The sequence below is a fragment of the Brachionichthys hirsutus genome, chromosome 5 (assembly GCF_040956055.1).
Source record: "Brachionichthys hirsutus isolate HB-005 chromosome 5, CSIRO-AGI_Bhir_v1, whole genome shotgun sequence".
NCBI lineage: Eukaryota > Metazoa > Chordata > Actinopteri > Lophiiformes > Brachionichthyidae > Brachionichthys > Brachionichthys hirsutus.
Window position 1 is genome coordinate 10,607,376 of NC_090901.1, and position 14,741 is coordinate 10,622,116.

Sequence of the window (14,741 nt, forward strand, 5' to 3'; positions counted from 1 at the left end):
CACACTTGCATGTTTTTTTGGGAGTTGCCCCACTATCAAAGCTTCTTGGACTGGAAGATCTACGGAGAGAATGCTGAGAGTAAAGGCATTTACTTTTCAGATAAGATATTTGGGGGGAATTAATACAGTTCTTACAAAATACAGAGACAAATAGATTGTTATGGTTAGTGTTATTTTCACGTAAACCATATATATATATATACGATATATAAACTACAACCAGAAAATGGTTGAAGACAGATGTACCTAAGGTTGAGGACCGGGTGGAATTTTTTTTTGAATGATGATGATTTATTTCTTTAGATTTCAGACTGATGAAGTTCAGACAGTTTGGAAAAATTGACAGAGAAATTAATAAAATTAATGAGATTTATTGCAAGGAAAATAAAGATTAAAAAAAAGAAAGTGAGCACGGAGGCTTTGTCTTGCTGCCCTTCTGTTTCTGTAAACAGCAGATAACTTCCCGTGAGAGACAAGCTCATCAGGACGACCAGCGATCAAACATCAGCAGATGAGGAGCCGTAAACGTACTCCTGCCAAGTTAATTAAAACACTGATAAGGAGAGCAGCCGGCCATCGGAGAAAGCTGGGGTTTGATAGATGATCTCTAAAACACTCCATCCATCAAATGTTCACATATCAAGGATTTAGGAAGCTCCAGTCTAGGGGATGGCCGGTGGACGGCAACACAAACAGAAGAAATATTCTGTAAGTCATCTGTAATCAGAGTCAAAGATCTGACCTCTGGTCATGTGACTTGACAGAACAGTCCGGTGAGGTGAGCGCTGTGAAGAGAAGAGTCTTGAAGATGAGAAGATTTAAAAAAAAAAACATTTTGTGCTTCAGATGTGGCAGCAGAAATGTCATGACTTCGGGGGTTCACATCTTCAACAGAGGAGGTAAAGGTCATCAGCTTGACATTTCTGCTGGACAATTTTTCGCATCAGCACATCAAAAGCTGTTTGAGCTGCAGATTTTGGAATAATCCTGGATAAAGCAGGACTCAATCTCTCCTCCAACAGAGACCAAAGGTCACCGTCTTCACCGGATCCTCCTGAATGAAGCAGATCACAAATAAACAAGAGGAGAACGGCAACATCCGCTGGGGCTGATCGGTCCCTCCAGGCTTAAAACACCTCCTTCGGGGTTCTTGTAAAAGAAGGTGTAATCATAGGCGCTCCCCTTTTATCCGGAGCTACTCCAGGACGTAACGGCCTCTCGGTGCAGGTGATGGTCGGCTGAGCCTCCGAGCAGAGGATGAGGTTTAATGATGCAGCAAGGAGAGGCTTCCTCGGAGACAGCGTGGGAGCCTTCAGTCCGAGCCGCTGTTCATTAGTGGCTGCAGGGAATCAAGACGCAGAGTAGAACTACACTAATTGCAATTTCCTGGCCGATCGCCGATCTATAAAAAGCCTGACCTGCCGATCGCCGATCTTTGAAAATAACTGACAGCATACAACTTCAATGTTCCAATCTTATGTGCAACAGGCTACACTGCAGACCTGTTTTGAGCAGCACAGCAGTATTTTGCTTTTACAAATAAAAGGAAGACACGAGGTTTGAGGTAGTTGATAAAATAACTATCTACAGGACAAACTAATACAACTGCCGGAACCACCAATAAGGTGTCCTGAGTTTTAGCTTTGCTTTCTTGTAGTGCAAAAAGAATAAATTCCCAAATGCAGCAGCTTTCTGGCTATTTTCAATGTAAAATTGTCAATCTAAAAAGAACTTGCAACAGCTGGCAGGACAAAAAGTCCTAAAAGTTAAATGTTCTACAAATAATAGTGCAGCTTGTGTAACATGTTCATAAATCAATGGGTAATAACAAGAACATGGCACAGGTTTAGCCCAGAGTTTAATTTCTTATAATGAAGTCAGGCTTAATTAAATCTTGTTTAATTTCCTTTCATTATCCCTCCTGAAGCAGGTCCTGCATGGTGCCAGCAGGAGCAACAGAAAGTCTGAGGCATGTATTTTTTTGGGGGGTATGTTTTATTAATTGTTAAATCTCTCAGAGGGGAAATTCGTCTTTGCATTTGACACATCCTGGAGGAACAGCAGGCAGGTTGGCTCTGTCCCACACTGCAGCGAAGCAGAAACTCTTCTATCAAGTGTAAGGATTCCACCAGTGAGTCTGAGACATGACTATACTTTTCATTTCCAGTTTTAATCCAGAATCTGAACATCGAGAAGGCATCAAACAGTCAACTCAGAATCAGCCTCTTCCCTTGATGACTTGAGCTACTCCTGTATGATGTTTTCATCTGACTGCGTGCGATGCTGATCAGAATAATGAAATAAATAATCATAAAATATGTTTTCTTTCACCCAGGGACCGGATGAGAGGGAGGAACTGCTCCCACTGAGGATTCATCTGTCTTAATAAGACTCCAGAGAGCCTCTGGATGAAAATGAGGACTGATTATTCTGTTGGAGAACAAAGGTTACAGCAGCAACCTCACGGTCGCCATTTGTATTCATTAGAATAGTTTATATCATAATAAATACATCTGGGGTGATAGCTGTTATCCGTGGCTTACCAATGGTTCAGTCTGAACAAACGTTTGAACAAAGATTTGATCAAGTCTGTTTCATAACGCGGGCAGCACGATGGCGTAGCGGGTAGCGCTGTCGGCTGACAGCAAGAAGGAACTAAACATGAATCAATAGAGAGTTATTAATAGTAGGAAAACATCGATTGTTCTTTTTGGGAAAAGTTCACAACAAACCTGCAGTCTTATTTCCACTTCTAAATTTGTCATCACCATGACAAAAAAAGTAAGTATTATGTCATTTCTATTCTTCCTCCTCCTCTTCTTCCTCTCCTACATCCTCAGTCTGACGGAGAGACTCCTGACAGGTGAACTTTTATCAGACGTGATCTGTCAAAGAATAACTCGTCCCTCGGTTGATGAGCTAACCTCTGACCAGACCGCTGCTTTACTGCTTTATGAGTTTATACTTTTATGACTCTCCTCTTAATAGATGTTTACCCCTGAGCGATCTCCCACCTGACCCAAACAGAAGACGACTAACTCAACAGTCAAACACTGATTACAGCAGTAATCAGAACTAAGCCTCCGAGCCCACAGACAAAATGACACGATCCCTCCGGCTTCCCATTCACCGATGAGTAAATGACGTCTATAAAATATCACAAGGTTCACAATCAGGACGAATATCCATCATATGAATCCAGAAAATATCTGCTGTCTGCAGGAATTATTCTCTTCTCTTCTCTTCTCCGAGTTAGTTTATATAGTAGTGAGGAGTAAACAATCCCCCCTGCTCGGTGGTCATACAGTGAAATATAATTTAGTCAGCTGGGCTAAATAAATCTCCTCTCATCAAAGCCCCCCCCCCCCCCAGATATTCGAAATCAATGATTCGTGTCTTTTTTCCGGTCGGCCCGGTTCTATATCTCTTCCAACGACGCACCGGTCCGCGCTCGGGCGCGCGCCTCCTCGGCCACCAGCAGGACATAAAGTGAGCCGCGTGCACGCGGGGCTCAGTAGTGAACAGTGCGCACTGAGCCGAGTAAGAGTCCCAGTACGTGCGCAAGCACCGGGTCCAAACGAACCCTGCGCGCCTGGAAGCGGCTTTCCTCCCAAAGCGCGGGCGCGGTGATGCGTCCTGACTGACTCGGGTCTGTTACTGAGAATGACGGAGCAGCGGAACAGCACGCACTTTGGGAACGGCTCCGCTGGACCGGACCGCCTCAGCAGCCTGGATGACGCCGACATGCCCGCGGACGGATCCCCGGCGCTGCGCGTCCTCATCTCCGCGGTGTACTCGCTGGTGTGCGCCGCCGGGCTGCTCGGGAACCTGCTGGTCTTCTTCTTGATGAAAGCGCGCCGGGCTCAGAGGAGGCGCTCCGCCATCAACCTGTTCATCCTCAACCTGGCCGTGACGGACTTCCAGTTCGTGCTGACGCTGCCGTTCTGGGCGGCGGACACCGCCCTGGACTTCAGCTGGCCTTTCGGAAACGCCATGTGCAAGATCGTCCTGTCGGTGACGGTGATGAACATGTACGCCAGCGTCTTCTTCCTCACCGCCATGAGCGTCACCCGGTACCTGTCGGTGGCCTCGGCGCTGAAGGACCGCACCCGTCGTCGCCGGGTGTGCCCGGTGCGCTGGGTGATCGCCGGGCTGTGGGTTTCCGCCACGGTGGCCTCCCTGCCCTCCGCGGTGTTCTCCACGGTGAGGAGCGTGGCCGGGGAGCAGCTGTGCCTGCTGGGCTTCCCCGACGGCCGGCCGTGGCTGGCGCTGCACCACCTCCAGAAGATCCTGGTGGCCTTCGTGCTGCCCATGCTGACCGTCACCGTGTGCTACCTGCTGCTGCTGCGCGTCGTCCGCCGGCGCGCCATGAGCAGCAGCGGCAACAACAACCGGGCGAAGCGCCGCTCCAGGGTGACCCGCTCCGTCACCATCGTGGTCCTCTCCTTCTTCATCTGCTGGATGCCCAACCACGCCGTTACCTTCTGGGGCGTCCTGGTGAAACTCAACGTCGTCGACTGGGATAAGGCGTACTACGCGGCGCACGCGTACGTCCACCCGCTGACGGTGTGCCTGGCGCACGCGAACAGCTGCTTGAACCCGGTGCTGTACTGCCTCATGCGCCCGGAGTTCAGGAAGAAGCTGAAGGATATGTTCTGGAGGATCGCGTCTCCCGTCGGGGCGACCAGCTGCCGGCTGAGGTCCTTCTCCGAGGCCGTGAGGGCCGAGCCGGGCGACTCCCTGACCGCCATCCCGCTGAACAACGTGGACACGGAGAACTGCGGGGTGTCTGTTCTAACAGAGTCGCAGCACGACACTGATTACGCGCGGGATTAAAGAACTTTCCCCCCCACACCAAGGGGCTTGATGTTTGTCACATTTTATCCAGTCCTGTTTGAGTTTTGGGTCTTTCCACTTTTGGAAGAAGAGCAGATGGACAAACTGCCAAATGATATGATTCTCAAAGTGTGAGACTTCCGAAATAACGACTGTGCGTAAAGTTGCGCACAGTGATTACGCGCGTAAAAACAAACACTCCCGCGCACTTTGGTTGTGTGGCTGCCTCTGTTTCTCTTCAATATAAACTGTTTCATCCTGTCTGTGGAGGAATCTGCTTCAGCTCACTCTGCCGGGTGTTACTGACCGACGTGGAATGTCCATAACGCGAACGCAGCCTTGGCGTCGCTTTCTGGAGCGCCGTCTGTGGGTCCCGTGTTTCCATGCGGATTATCAGCGGAGAGATAAACGTTCACTTTAAATGTTTCAGCTACAAAGGAAGGAGTCTGTTTAGATTTGTAAAGTGCTTCCTTTTAACATTTTATGGTTAGTTTGGTTTAAAGGTTTCTTTTTCAACTGTGCTCTTTATATGTTTACATCAAGATATAAGCTTCATCGTGATTGGCTGTCTAAATCTGTCCAAAGCCTGCAAATATTAAATATTCAATCAGTTGAAATAATTCAAAACATCGAATCTACATATGGGCGACATTTAAATTAGGATCCATATTTAACTGAGGAGGAGGAGGAGAGCTGCTGCTGCTCATCTCTTTGTGTGAATTAGCCTGATCCCTGTTTATCTTTAACTTGTGTTATTTGGTAAAACATGTTTTTATTTAAATCTTTAATTTAAACATGTACAGGTATCTGTCATTTTTTAAATCTGCTTTAGACCTTAGATTTTTTAAATCTGCTTTAGACCTTAGATTGTTGTGATTGTTACCATAGAAGTAAGAAAAGCAGAAGAACTTGTTTAAGGAATCAGTAAATGGTTGGTGTTTGTTTGATTATAAACTGATAAGGATTAACTTCAAGGATTAAAATGTTTTTTAGAAATGTGTTTTTCTGTAAAGTATTTTTATAATAATTTCCATGATTTCACAAAAAGAAAAGTTCATGACACGAGTTTAAATTAAGGTTGAAACAAATGTATAAATGTGTCACAGAAATATGTATTTATTAAAAATCTCATATTTTCTTTTTTGTGCTGCTTTTAACTTCTGGTTCGTTTTCAGCATAAACATCATGTGACGTCATCCAAAAGGGTTGAAAAAAGTTTCACATGAAAGGGAGTAAATTTACAATAAAACGAGAAAATACACATTCGTCTGTCAGTTCTTCAACAGTGCGCACGATAGGATCTGAATAAGTCATGTCACTGAAACCTACTAGTTTTTGAATTAGCGGTATATTAAAAAAATGATGCAATTTAATATAAACCAGATTAACGCATGAGACTAAATGTTTTGATTTGGTCTGCAGAAGAATCAGAAGGAATATTGAAAGTACTTCACAAACAGCCTGCAAACATCAGGTGGACTTTGTTCCTCCTTTAACTGGAAAAAAAACACCCACAACCACACCCACACCCACACGCACACACACACACACACACACACACTGAATTTAACGAGGTCAGTCTGAACAGGAGCTTTACAGTCCATTTACTTCTGTCATGTTTACTTATGTTTTCATGTTCTGTAAACAAATGAACTTCTCCCCATATTCAATTTTTGATTTTTCACATTTTAATTCCTAAATATTCAACCTTAAAAATGTGTTTTTAGCAAATAGTGAAATTTCCGCCAGCCTCATAATGAGTCCTTCTGGTTCAAGTGGTTCTGGTTCCAGCCCAGGTGGGTCATCCAATCTTCCTCCACGTTCCCAGCACAGCTTATTCACCGCAAAATCATTTTGGAGTTTAGGTAATAATTTTATTTATTTCCATACATAACTTCCTCAACATTTATTAATGAATGTTAAGAATTTTCTGAAGGATCAATTTATGTCTGTACGAAATACATTTAATTACAAATGTTTCCCCGAATGTCTGTGTAGGTTCTCAGTCATCCAGGTCGAGGTAAATCACGAAGGGAATAAAAACGAAGAATCAACTGGACCTGTTTGAGCTCTCATCCAAGAGGCTTTTTCAGTTCTATCTGACTGGTAGGGTCCAGATGCGTTTACTCAGTTGGAGCAGAAAACAAAGAAAGGACCGACACCACACGAACAATAAGACTCATCAGGAGTCATTAGTGGGCATAAGGTGAAGGGTTGTTGTCCCATGTTTTGTTGAGCTGAACCCAGGTGTGGCTTGGGGTCATGGAGTTTGGGGACAGAGGTCAAACCTGCATTGTATGTTGCTTATCGACGGCGTCTTTACCCTCCTCCTCTGATCAGGGATGGCTTCTCCAGTTTGACAATAACGTCTTCTTTATCTCCTCTCTCCAACCATCTGTCTTCCCTGGCTAAAACCTGGACATGACTGTCCTCAGAGGAGTGTCCTGTTTCTTTTAGGTGCAGGCGTACTGCTGAGTGCGTCTGATGGTCTTCTGGTTGTTAAAATGACTCACCTCCTGTCATCAGCTGTGATTCTTCTCGGCACCACAAAGGCTACCTCACTTCCCTGGTTGCAGGACCTGGATTGACGTGTTATTGGAGGTTCTGATTGGTTCTCAGTGATCAGCTCTCTAATCCAATGTCATATTGATCGATGGGATCAAATGGGTATGATTTATGGTTTCAAGTTACTCACAACCGAGAAAATTAACTCGTTATAATATCGGAGTAAGATTATTTTAAAGGATTTCATATCTTGAAACGAGAAGAAAAATGAAGATTTTTGATAAGACATTTGATTAAACCTGTTGTTTATTTTGTCTATAGACAGTAAACCACAAACAAATATGAGAGCTTGTCATGTAGCCATGGGAGGAGACAATAATTAACATTCGCACTTCTTTGTTAAACATATCACACATAAGGGGCAAATGCTATTAAACACAGCAACAGGAATGACGTCAGCGCTTTGACGGACGTGCCACCGCTTCAGCAAATTGTTTGCAGTGGACCCGCCCATCAGCCCCAACGCCCGCCTCCTTCAGGAGCTCGTCCACTGGAAACAGAAGAACAAAGTTGAAGTATCAGACATAGGATCAAATGTATTTTTATATCAGATTTTGTTCAGGTATTCAAAGAAATGTAATTATTAGATGTATTTTAACTACCGGTACGTGAACCTGTCCTATTTCACTGTGTGAACCTGGACTGTTTCACTTTGTGGACCTGGACGGTGCGTGGGACCTTCTGAATGTGTAGCACACAAAACATTCAGGAACATTAGATCCTGTCTCCTTTCAGATTTCAATCATTAATGGAGTTATGCTGCTATGCATCGTGGGTAAATGTCCTAGACAGCGGCAACACACTTCTGGTTTCTGCTGCTGTGTGGGCTTGGGGTTTGAAGTGATGTCATCAATATGTTCCTCATAAATGATTAATAGTGATTATTTCATCATTTCCATCCCAGCAGCTGTTGATCAGAATGATCATGTTTTTTATGGATCTGCAGATTGTGATTGGCTGCAACACGAGACCTATGAAATGCACAGGTAGGAGCAGCAGCTCTCCTCCTCCTCCTCCTCCTCCTCCTCAGCATCATTATCAGTTAAATGTGACTTTGCTCATAAGCAGTCAGATGGAGTTGTTGAAATCTTTCTGTCTTAAATCTTGTTTTCCAGTAAATCCTGCTTCTTATTCTCATCAGAGGATTTAAATGAGGAAAGAGAAAAACAGTTCAATAGAACAAAGATTAAACAGCAAACAAGACTAAAGATGAAACTTTGTGATGTGAGTCTAATTTAAACACAGGCGGGTATATTCTCACCCTCTCCATCGGTCAGCTTCTCTCCCAGTCCTGTCAGTTTCGCCCTCAGCTCTGAGGCCAGGATGAAACCTTTCTGCTCCTTATCAGCCATCCTCAGGGCCTCCAGGATCTCCTCCTCCGGCGCCTCCTGCTGGAGCTGCCGGTGCATGATGCTGAGGAGGGTGGAGAAGTCGAGCTCTCCATCGCAGTCTGCAGGAAGACGTCTGCGCTTAGTGTGTAAAGATAACCTTCATCTATCTGAGCTGGAGGAACGAGCTCTGAGAAAAAGTAATAAGATAAAATAAACAGTTTGAACGCTGAAGCAGTAAAGCTGCTTATTATCAGCTGGCAGTTTAAACAGACTGAATAAACTGGGCTGCTATTTACAGTCTGTTCATAAAAAATATTTTCCTACAGACCTAAAGTCTCACACAAAGATGACACAAATAGTATTATGCATACACTCATGTCTGATAAAGACATCATGAAAATCAAATCTCATTATTGCAGCTGTCAAAGAATGAACCTCACCTGATCCTATGAGATGTCATTATCCAAGAGGTCAGACAGAAAACAAACAAACTAAGGGCGGGGTCCTCGTACCTATGTTGTGGTTCAGCAGGTGTCGTTGGACCTCGGCGGGTGTGGGGTTCGACCCAAGGCATCGCATTACTGTGAGCAGCTCCCGGGCTTCCATCTTCCCCTTACGTTGTCTGTCATGTAGAGTGAAGCACTCCTTAAACTCTGCAACACACAAACCGCACACAGAGACCGACGTCGTTATTCCGAGGAGGCGCGAAGGACTTCCTCTTTCTACACAATCCTTCATGGAACTTTTTAGAACCGAGCTCATATTTCTACAAGGTAGGACAGCACAAGCAGAGTTACATGAACCATGTTATATACTGACAAATATGGTTTCAGTGGCAACACCAAAAGAAAAATCCAGAGGCTTCATTCTAGTGCTGTCACAATTCCCCCAATATTTTGGGTGCCTTGACTACTAAAGTAATCAATTACTGTAGCCCGACCTCATTCCAACATTCTCTGCCTGTGAGTCTTACCATTGATCTGATCCTGGGTCAGGAACGTCACCTGCAATAATGGAAGAAAAGTGCATGAAGGAACAGAATAAAGTCGCTCTCTGGATATGAAGCTTCAATAATGACCTCACCATCGCTGCAGCTGTGTGTGTTTGGTGTGTGTGTGTGTGTGTGTGTGATCTCTGTTACTGCACTCAGGAAACTGATCCAGGCCACCGTAAGCTGAGGACCGTAATGGAAGAGGATGGAGGATCCTCTGGGACAGTTGGCTCACAACCACACGCCCCTCCTAGGTGAGTACTGCACACATGAAGCAGCGATGTTGCACTGCATTGTGGGTAACAGGCAACAGGTTTTGAGACAAGGAGAGTGGACAGAGAGGATTATTTTATTTTCAGAACCTGATTTGGGCTATAAATGGGTTGGGTTCTCATCATCATGTGAGTCAGAGCTGTTCAGCGTACTTTTATAGTGCGGCTATTCACATAATAGAGCATCACATGTTTGTGTTTTAGATCTGCAATGAGGAACAGGAAAGACAAGAAGAAGAAAGGCGTGGAGGAAGGTGGATATAAAGAGGGACAAAGACATTCTGCATTAGTTTCTGCAACAACCTTTGTTTGAATATTGGAGACATTCAGACTTTAAGGAGATCAACCAGCTTTCACCGGCCCTATCCTGGCACCTTGAGGCTTTCTGGGAAATGTAATTAGAGTACGACGCTAACCTCGGCATGCACTGTGGGACTTTAGCTGATTTTGCCCCAGTTCTTTAAAACAGTGCAATGTAGTCTTAGAAGTAAACGGTATGCAGATTTAAATACGCAGATGTCCCGTGTCTGAGGTTTAATTCATTAGTTTCATACCTGAAGAGCATGAAGGGCCCATTGCAATCTTTTTTTTTGTTTTTTTTACAGATCAGAGCATAAGGTCTTGAATAGTTACTGAGAGCTGAAGACATAATGGAAGAAGTACTTCATTCTACAGGTAGTAAATACTGTTACTACTAAACATGTAGTACCAGCTGCTTCAGAGGAATCTGTTCAGAGATTCAGAATGAGCTGGAGAATCGGTTTTCACTCAACCCAATAACTAATCAAACAAGAAACTGATAATGAACTCAGTATCTGAGTAATGTGATTGGATGTTTGGTCAGCAAATCAGCATTAGCTGTATGTAACCAGATCGGATTCTGAAAATGTATTTGGACAGTCAATCAGCAACTGGACCAAGCAGCCCAAAAGCACATGAACTAGGAAAGAGCTGCAACATCTAGGAGGGGATTTATCCTGATGTTTGACGGAAATGTTGGTAGTTCTAAAGTTATAGAGAAAAATACTTTAAACAAGTCCCGGAAACAGATCCTGATCCGATTCTTTTTTTTTTTTTTTTTTTTAACTTTATTAACATAACTCACAGTACAAAACTCACTGTATAGATCTCGCCCTTCTACATTACACAAAACAGTCATATCTTCAGAAACCAAAAATAAAAGTAAATCCAACAGTGAGGCATATACAATCACTAATACAATTAATTGAAAGTGCAAAAGGAAGGAAAGGATGAAAGGAAAATAAATAAACACAAAAATAAACACAAGAATAAAAAATAAACATTAAATATACAGGAAAATACAACATAAGATTACAAGCAAGGGGTATGGGAATCCTGATCCGATTCATCGCTGAGATTTGCAGAAGTACCGGTAAAACTAGGAACCATTATTTCGAACACAGATTTCCGGTCGGACAGGTTTTCGCGTCGGACGGCATCTTGTGGCAAATGACGAGAAGGTTAGAGGAGAAAGTGTCTGTTCATGGAATATTCGGGTTATTTTTTCCAGCGCTTTACACACAAAACATCGCCAGGAGGTTAATTATCGCGATTAAAGCAATAAAAAAGATCAATATTAATCTCGTTCGAAGCTGAACGCGTCGCTTTAACTTTAGCTCGTAAGCTAGCCGGCTAGTTCTCTCAGCTCACCGTCTCACACCAGGAGGCAGACCCGGAATCTACACTCGGCACCGGGCAGCCGGGTTGGACTCTCGAGGTCATAACGGAGCATCTCCATTTTTCATGTTTACACTGGGGCCCGTTCGGACATTTTAATGGGAGGTGGCTCGCTTTGGATGATCGGACGTTGCCGGCGCCAGCTGCAAAGAAAGCCGAGGTTGTGGCTCCCTGCCGGGCTCAGATGGAGTCTCTCGCCGGCTACGTGTACAAGGCAGCCAGCGAGGGCCGAGTCCTGACCCTGGCCGCGCTGCTGCTCAACCACCCCGAGGCGGAGAGCCGCTACCTGCTGAGCTACGTGACTCTGCTCAGCGGGCAGAGGTCCACCCCTCTGATCATCGCAGCCCGGAACGGCCACGACAAGGTGGTCCGCCTGCTGCTGGACCACTACAGGGTGGATACCGAGCAAACGGGCACGGTCCGGTTTGACGGGTAAGATCTGCATGAATACAATGAAGGAAACCCCCCCCCCCCCCCCCCCCCGCAGGGCCCCCCTGACCGTCTCTGATCCGTCTGCAGGTACGTCGTCGACGAGGCCACGGCGCTGTGGTGTGCAGCCGGGGCTGGACACTTTGAGGTGGTGCGCCTGCTGGTGTGTCACCGCGCCAACGTCAACCACACCACCGTCACCAAGTCGACGCCCCTGCGGGCCGCCTGCTTCGACGGGCGCCTGGACATCGTCCGCTACCTGGTGGAACACGACGCTGACATCAGCATGACCAACAAGTATGATAACACCTGCCTCATGATCTCCGCCTACAAGGGCCACGCGGACGTTGTGAAGTTCTTGCTGGAACGCGGGGCCGACGCCAACTCCAAGGCCCACTGCGGCGCCACCGCGCTGCACTTTGCGGCCGAGGCGGGCCACCTGGACATCGTGAAGGAGCTGGTTCACCGCAAGGCGAGCATGGAGGTGAACGACCACGGAATGACGCCGCTGAAGGTCGCCGCGGAGAGCTGCAAAGCAGACGTGGTCGAGCTGCTGCTGGCCCACGCCGACTGCGACCGGCGCAGCCGCGTCGAGGCCCTGGAGCTGCTGGGCGCCTCGTTTGCCAACGACCGTGAGAACTACGACATCCAGAGGACGTACCGCTACCTGCACGCGGCCATGACGGAACGTTACCGCGACCCGGAACGCACCATCGCCAAGGAGCTGCTGCCGCCCATCGAGGCCTACGGGGGCCGCCGCGAGTGCCGGACGCCCGGTGAGCTGGAGGCCATCGGCGCGGACCGGGACGCGCTGCACATGGAGGGACTCATGATACGCGAGAGGATCCTGGGCGCGGACAACATCGACGTGTCGCACCCCATCATCTACCGCGGCGCGGTCTACGCCGACAACATGGAGTTCGACCAGTGCGTCCGGCTGTGGCTTCACGCGCTCCGGCTGCGGCAGAAGGGCAACCGGAACACGCACAAGGACCTGCTGCGCTTCGCTCAGGTGTTCTCGCAGATGGTCCACCTGAAGGAGCCGGTGCTGGCGTCCGCGGTGGAGCAGGTGTTGAGCTGCAGCCTGGTGGAGATCCGGAGGAGCGCGGCGCGCGTCGACGCGGCGGACGAGCCGGACCTGCCTCAGGCCAAGGATCACTACGAGGCGAACATTTTTACCTTCCTGTATCTCATCTGCATCTCCACGAAGACCGCCTGCGGCGAGGAGGAGCGCGCCCGCATCAACAAGCACATCTACGACCTGATCCAGCTGGACCCGCGCTCGCGGGGGGGCTCCTCCCTGCTCCACCTCGCCATCAGCTCCGGCACGCCGGTGGGCGACTTTCACACCAACGACGTCTGCAGCTTCCCGAGCGCGCAGGTCACCAAACTGCTGCTGGACTGCGGCGCGCAGGTCAACGCCGTCGACCACGAGGGCAACACGCCGCTGCACGTCATTGTCCAGTACAACCGGCCAATCAGCGACTTCCTGACGCTGCACGCCATCATCATCAACTTGGTGGAGGCCGGCGCCCACACAGACATGACCAACAAGCAGAAAAAGACGCCGCTGGACAAGAGCACCACCGGCGTGTCGGAGATCCTGCTGAAGACGCAGATGAAGATGAGCCTGAAGTGCCTGGCGGCGCGCGCCGTCCGGCAGCACCAGATCTTGTACCGCAACCAGATCCCCAAAACGCTGGAGGAGTTTGTGGAGTTCCACTGAGCCTGGGGGGCGGGACCACGAGCGGCTTCTTCATAAAGACTTCCTAACTAAAATAAACGGAGCCGAGGACGACGCACATTTTTTTAAATCCGGCGCGGGGTCCCCCCCCCCCCCCCCCCCCCGTCTATTTTAATTATTGATTGCTTGTGCATCTTTGCAATAACATCACAGAGGTCAGCGGTGATGTCGCTGTACCACTTCTCGTTTTGCCTTGCGTCCTCGCCTCTGTGTGATTCTGCAGCAGGAACGTGAATGAATTAGCAAAACGACACGGGACATGACTGCTGGGCAGGATCTAATCGGGCGAGCTTTTAGTTGAAGTTAAATGAAGATGTTATTTTAAAGGGTTTGAATTTGTAATTTTGTCACGGTCAAACTATAAAATGCGGCCCTGAGTGTGTGGGCATCTCCTTTCCTCATGCGTTTTATCAAAGCTTGTTTGTTTGCTGTTCTGTAATTCTTTGTTACGGAACATGAGCATATTCAATAGAACACGTAAGTGCAAAGTTCCCAAATACTTCTGCCCACATATTGTTTTATATAAACAAGATGCATCCTGATTATATGGTCAGTTTGATTGTTGATTCTCAGACATGCTTTTATTTTGAAATAATATTTTTCTTTAATAAACAAGTTGAAGTCCTGGTGGTTGAGTTGATATCATCTGGTTTATATTCTCATGTTTAACTGCGTCTTTTAATCTGAAGTGTTCACTCAGCCGGTCCCGTCAGGGTCCCAGACCGGTCCGGGTTCAGCAGGGTTCACCATGAGCGGCCTTCATGGACCAGGAGCTGAAAACCTAAATGCTTCTTAGGGGGAAATAATACGTTGGTATCAAAAGAATCTTCATGAAGATACTTTCCTCCATTCACAGGACAGAAAAACTACTTCGG

At 47.0% G+C, this 14,741-nt stretch overlaps 3 protein-coding genes across 3 annotated transcripts; 2 read left to right on the forward strand and 1 right to left on the reverse strand.

The window, feature by feature from the left end:
* Window positions 1-3,663: 3,663 nt before the first annotated feature.
* On the forward strand, window positions 3,664-4,971 carry rxfp3.3b (relaxin family peptide receptor 3.3b). The gene is given in 1 exon segment (XM_068738930.1): window positions 3,664-4,971. A coding segment is annotated over 1 exon segment (1,308 nt).
* A 2,825-nt stretch (window positions 4,972-7,796) lies between these two features.
* Window positions 7,797-11,754, reverse strand: calml4b (calmodulin-like 4b). The gene is made up of 5 exons (XM_068738931.1): window positions 11,677-11,754; window positions 9,706-9,736; window positions 9,245-9,385; window positions 8,663-8,851; window positions 7,797-7,891 (listed from the first exon to the last, which is right to left on the reverse strand). Exons 1-5 carry the CDS (start codon window positions 11,752-11,754, stop codon window positions 7,797-7,799), a joined length of 534 nt encoding a protein of 177 aa, XP_068595032.1.
* A 105-nt stretch (window positions 11,755-11,859) lies between these two features.
* Window positions 11,860-13,883, forward strand: fem1b (fem-1 homolog b). Its single transcript, XM_068739682.1, has 2 exons — window positions 11,860-12,125; window positions 12,213-13,883. Exons 1-2 carry the CDS (start codon window positions 11,878-11,880, stop codon window positions 13,846-13,848), a joined length of 1,884 nt encoding a protein of 627 aa, XP_068595783.1. The 5' UTR covers window positions 11,860-11,877; the 3' UTR covers window positions 13,849-13,883.
* The last annotated feature ends 858 nt before the right edge of the window (window positions 13,884-14,741 follow it).

Excerpts from the sequence above, each read along its gene's own strand:
- calml4b (XM_068738931.1), bottom strand. The coding sequence starts at position 11,754 with ATGGAGATGCTCCGTTATGACCTCGAGAGTCCAACCCGGCTGCCCGGT. Across the intron at positions 9,737-11,676 it reads GATTCCGGGTCTGCCTCCTG|GTGACGTTCCTGACCCAGGA; the intron begins GTGTGAGACGGT and ends CCATTATTGCAG. Across the intron at positions 8,852-9,244 it reads CCTGCTGAACCACAACATAG|ACTGCGATGGAGAGCTCGAC; the intron begins GTACGAGGACCC and ends GTCTTCCTGCAG.
- fem1b (XM_068739682.1), top strand. The coding sequence starts at position 11,878 with ATGGAGTCTCTCGCCGGCTACGTGTACAAGGCAGCCAGCGAGGGCCGA. Across the intron at positions 12,126-12,212 it reads GGCACGGTCCGGTTTGACGG|GTACGTCGTCGACGAGGCCA; the intron begins GTAAGATCTGCA and ends ATCCGTCTGCAG.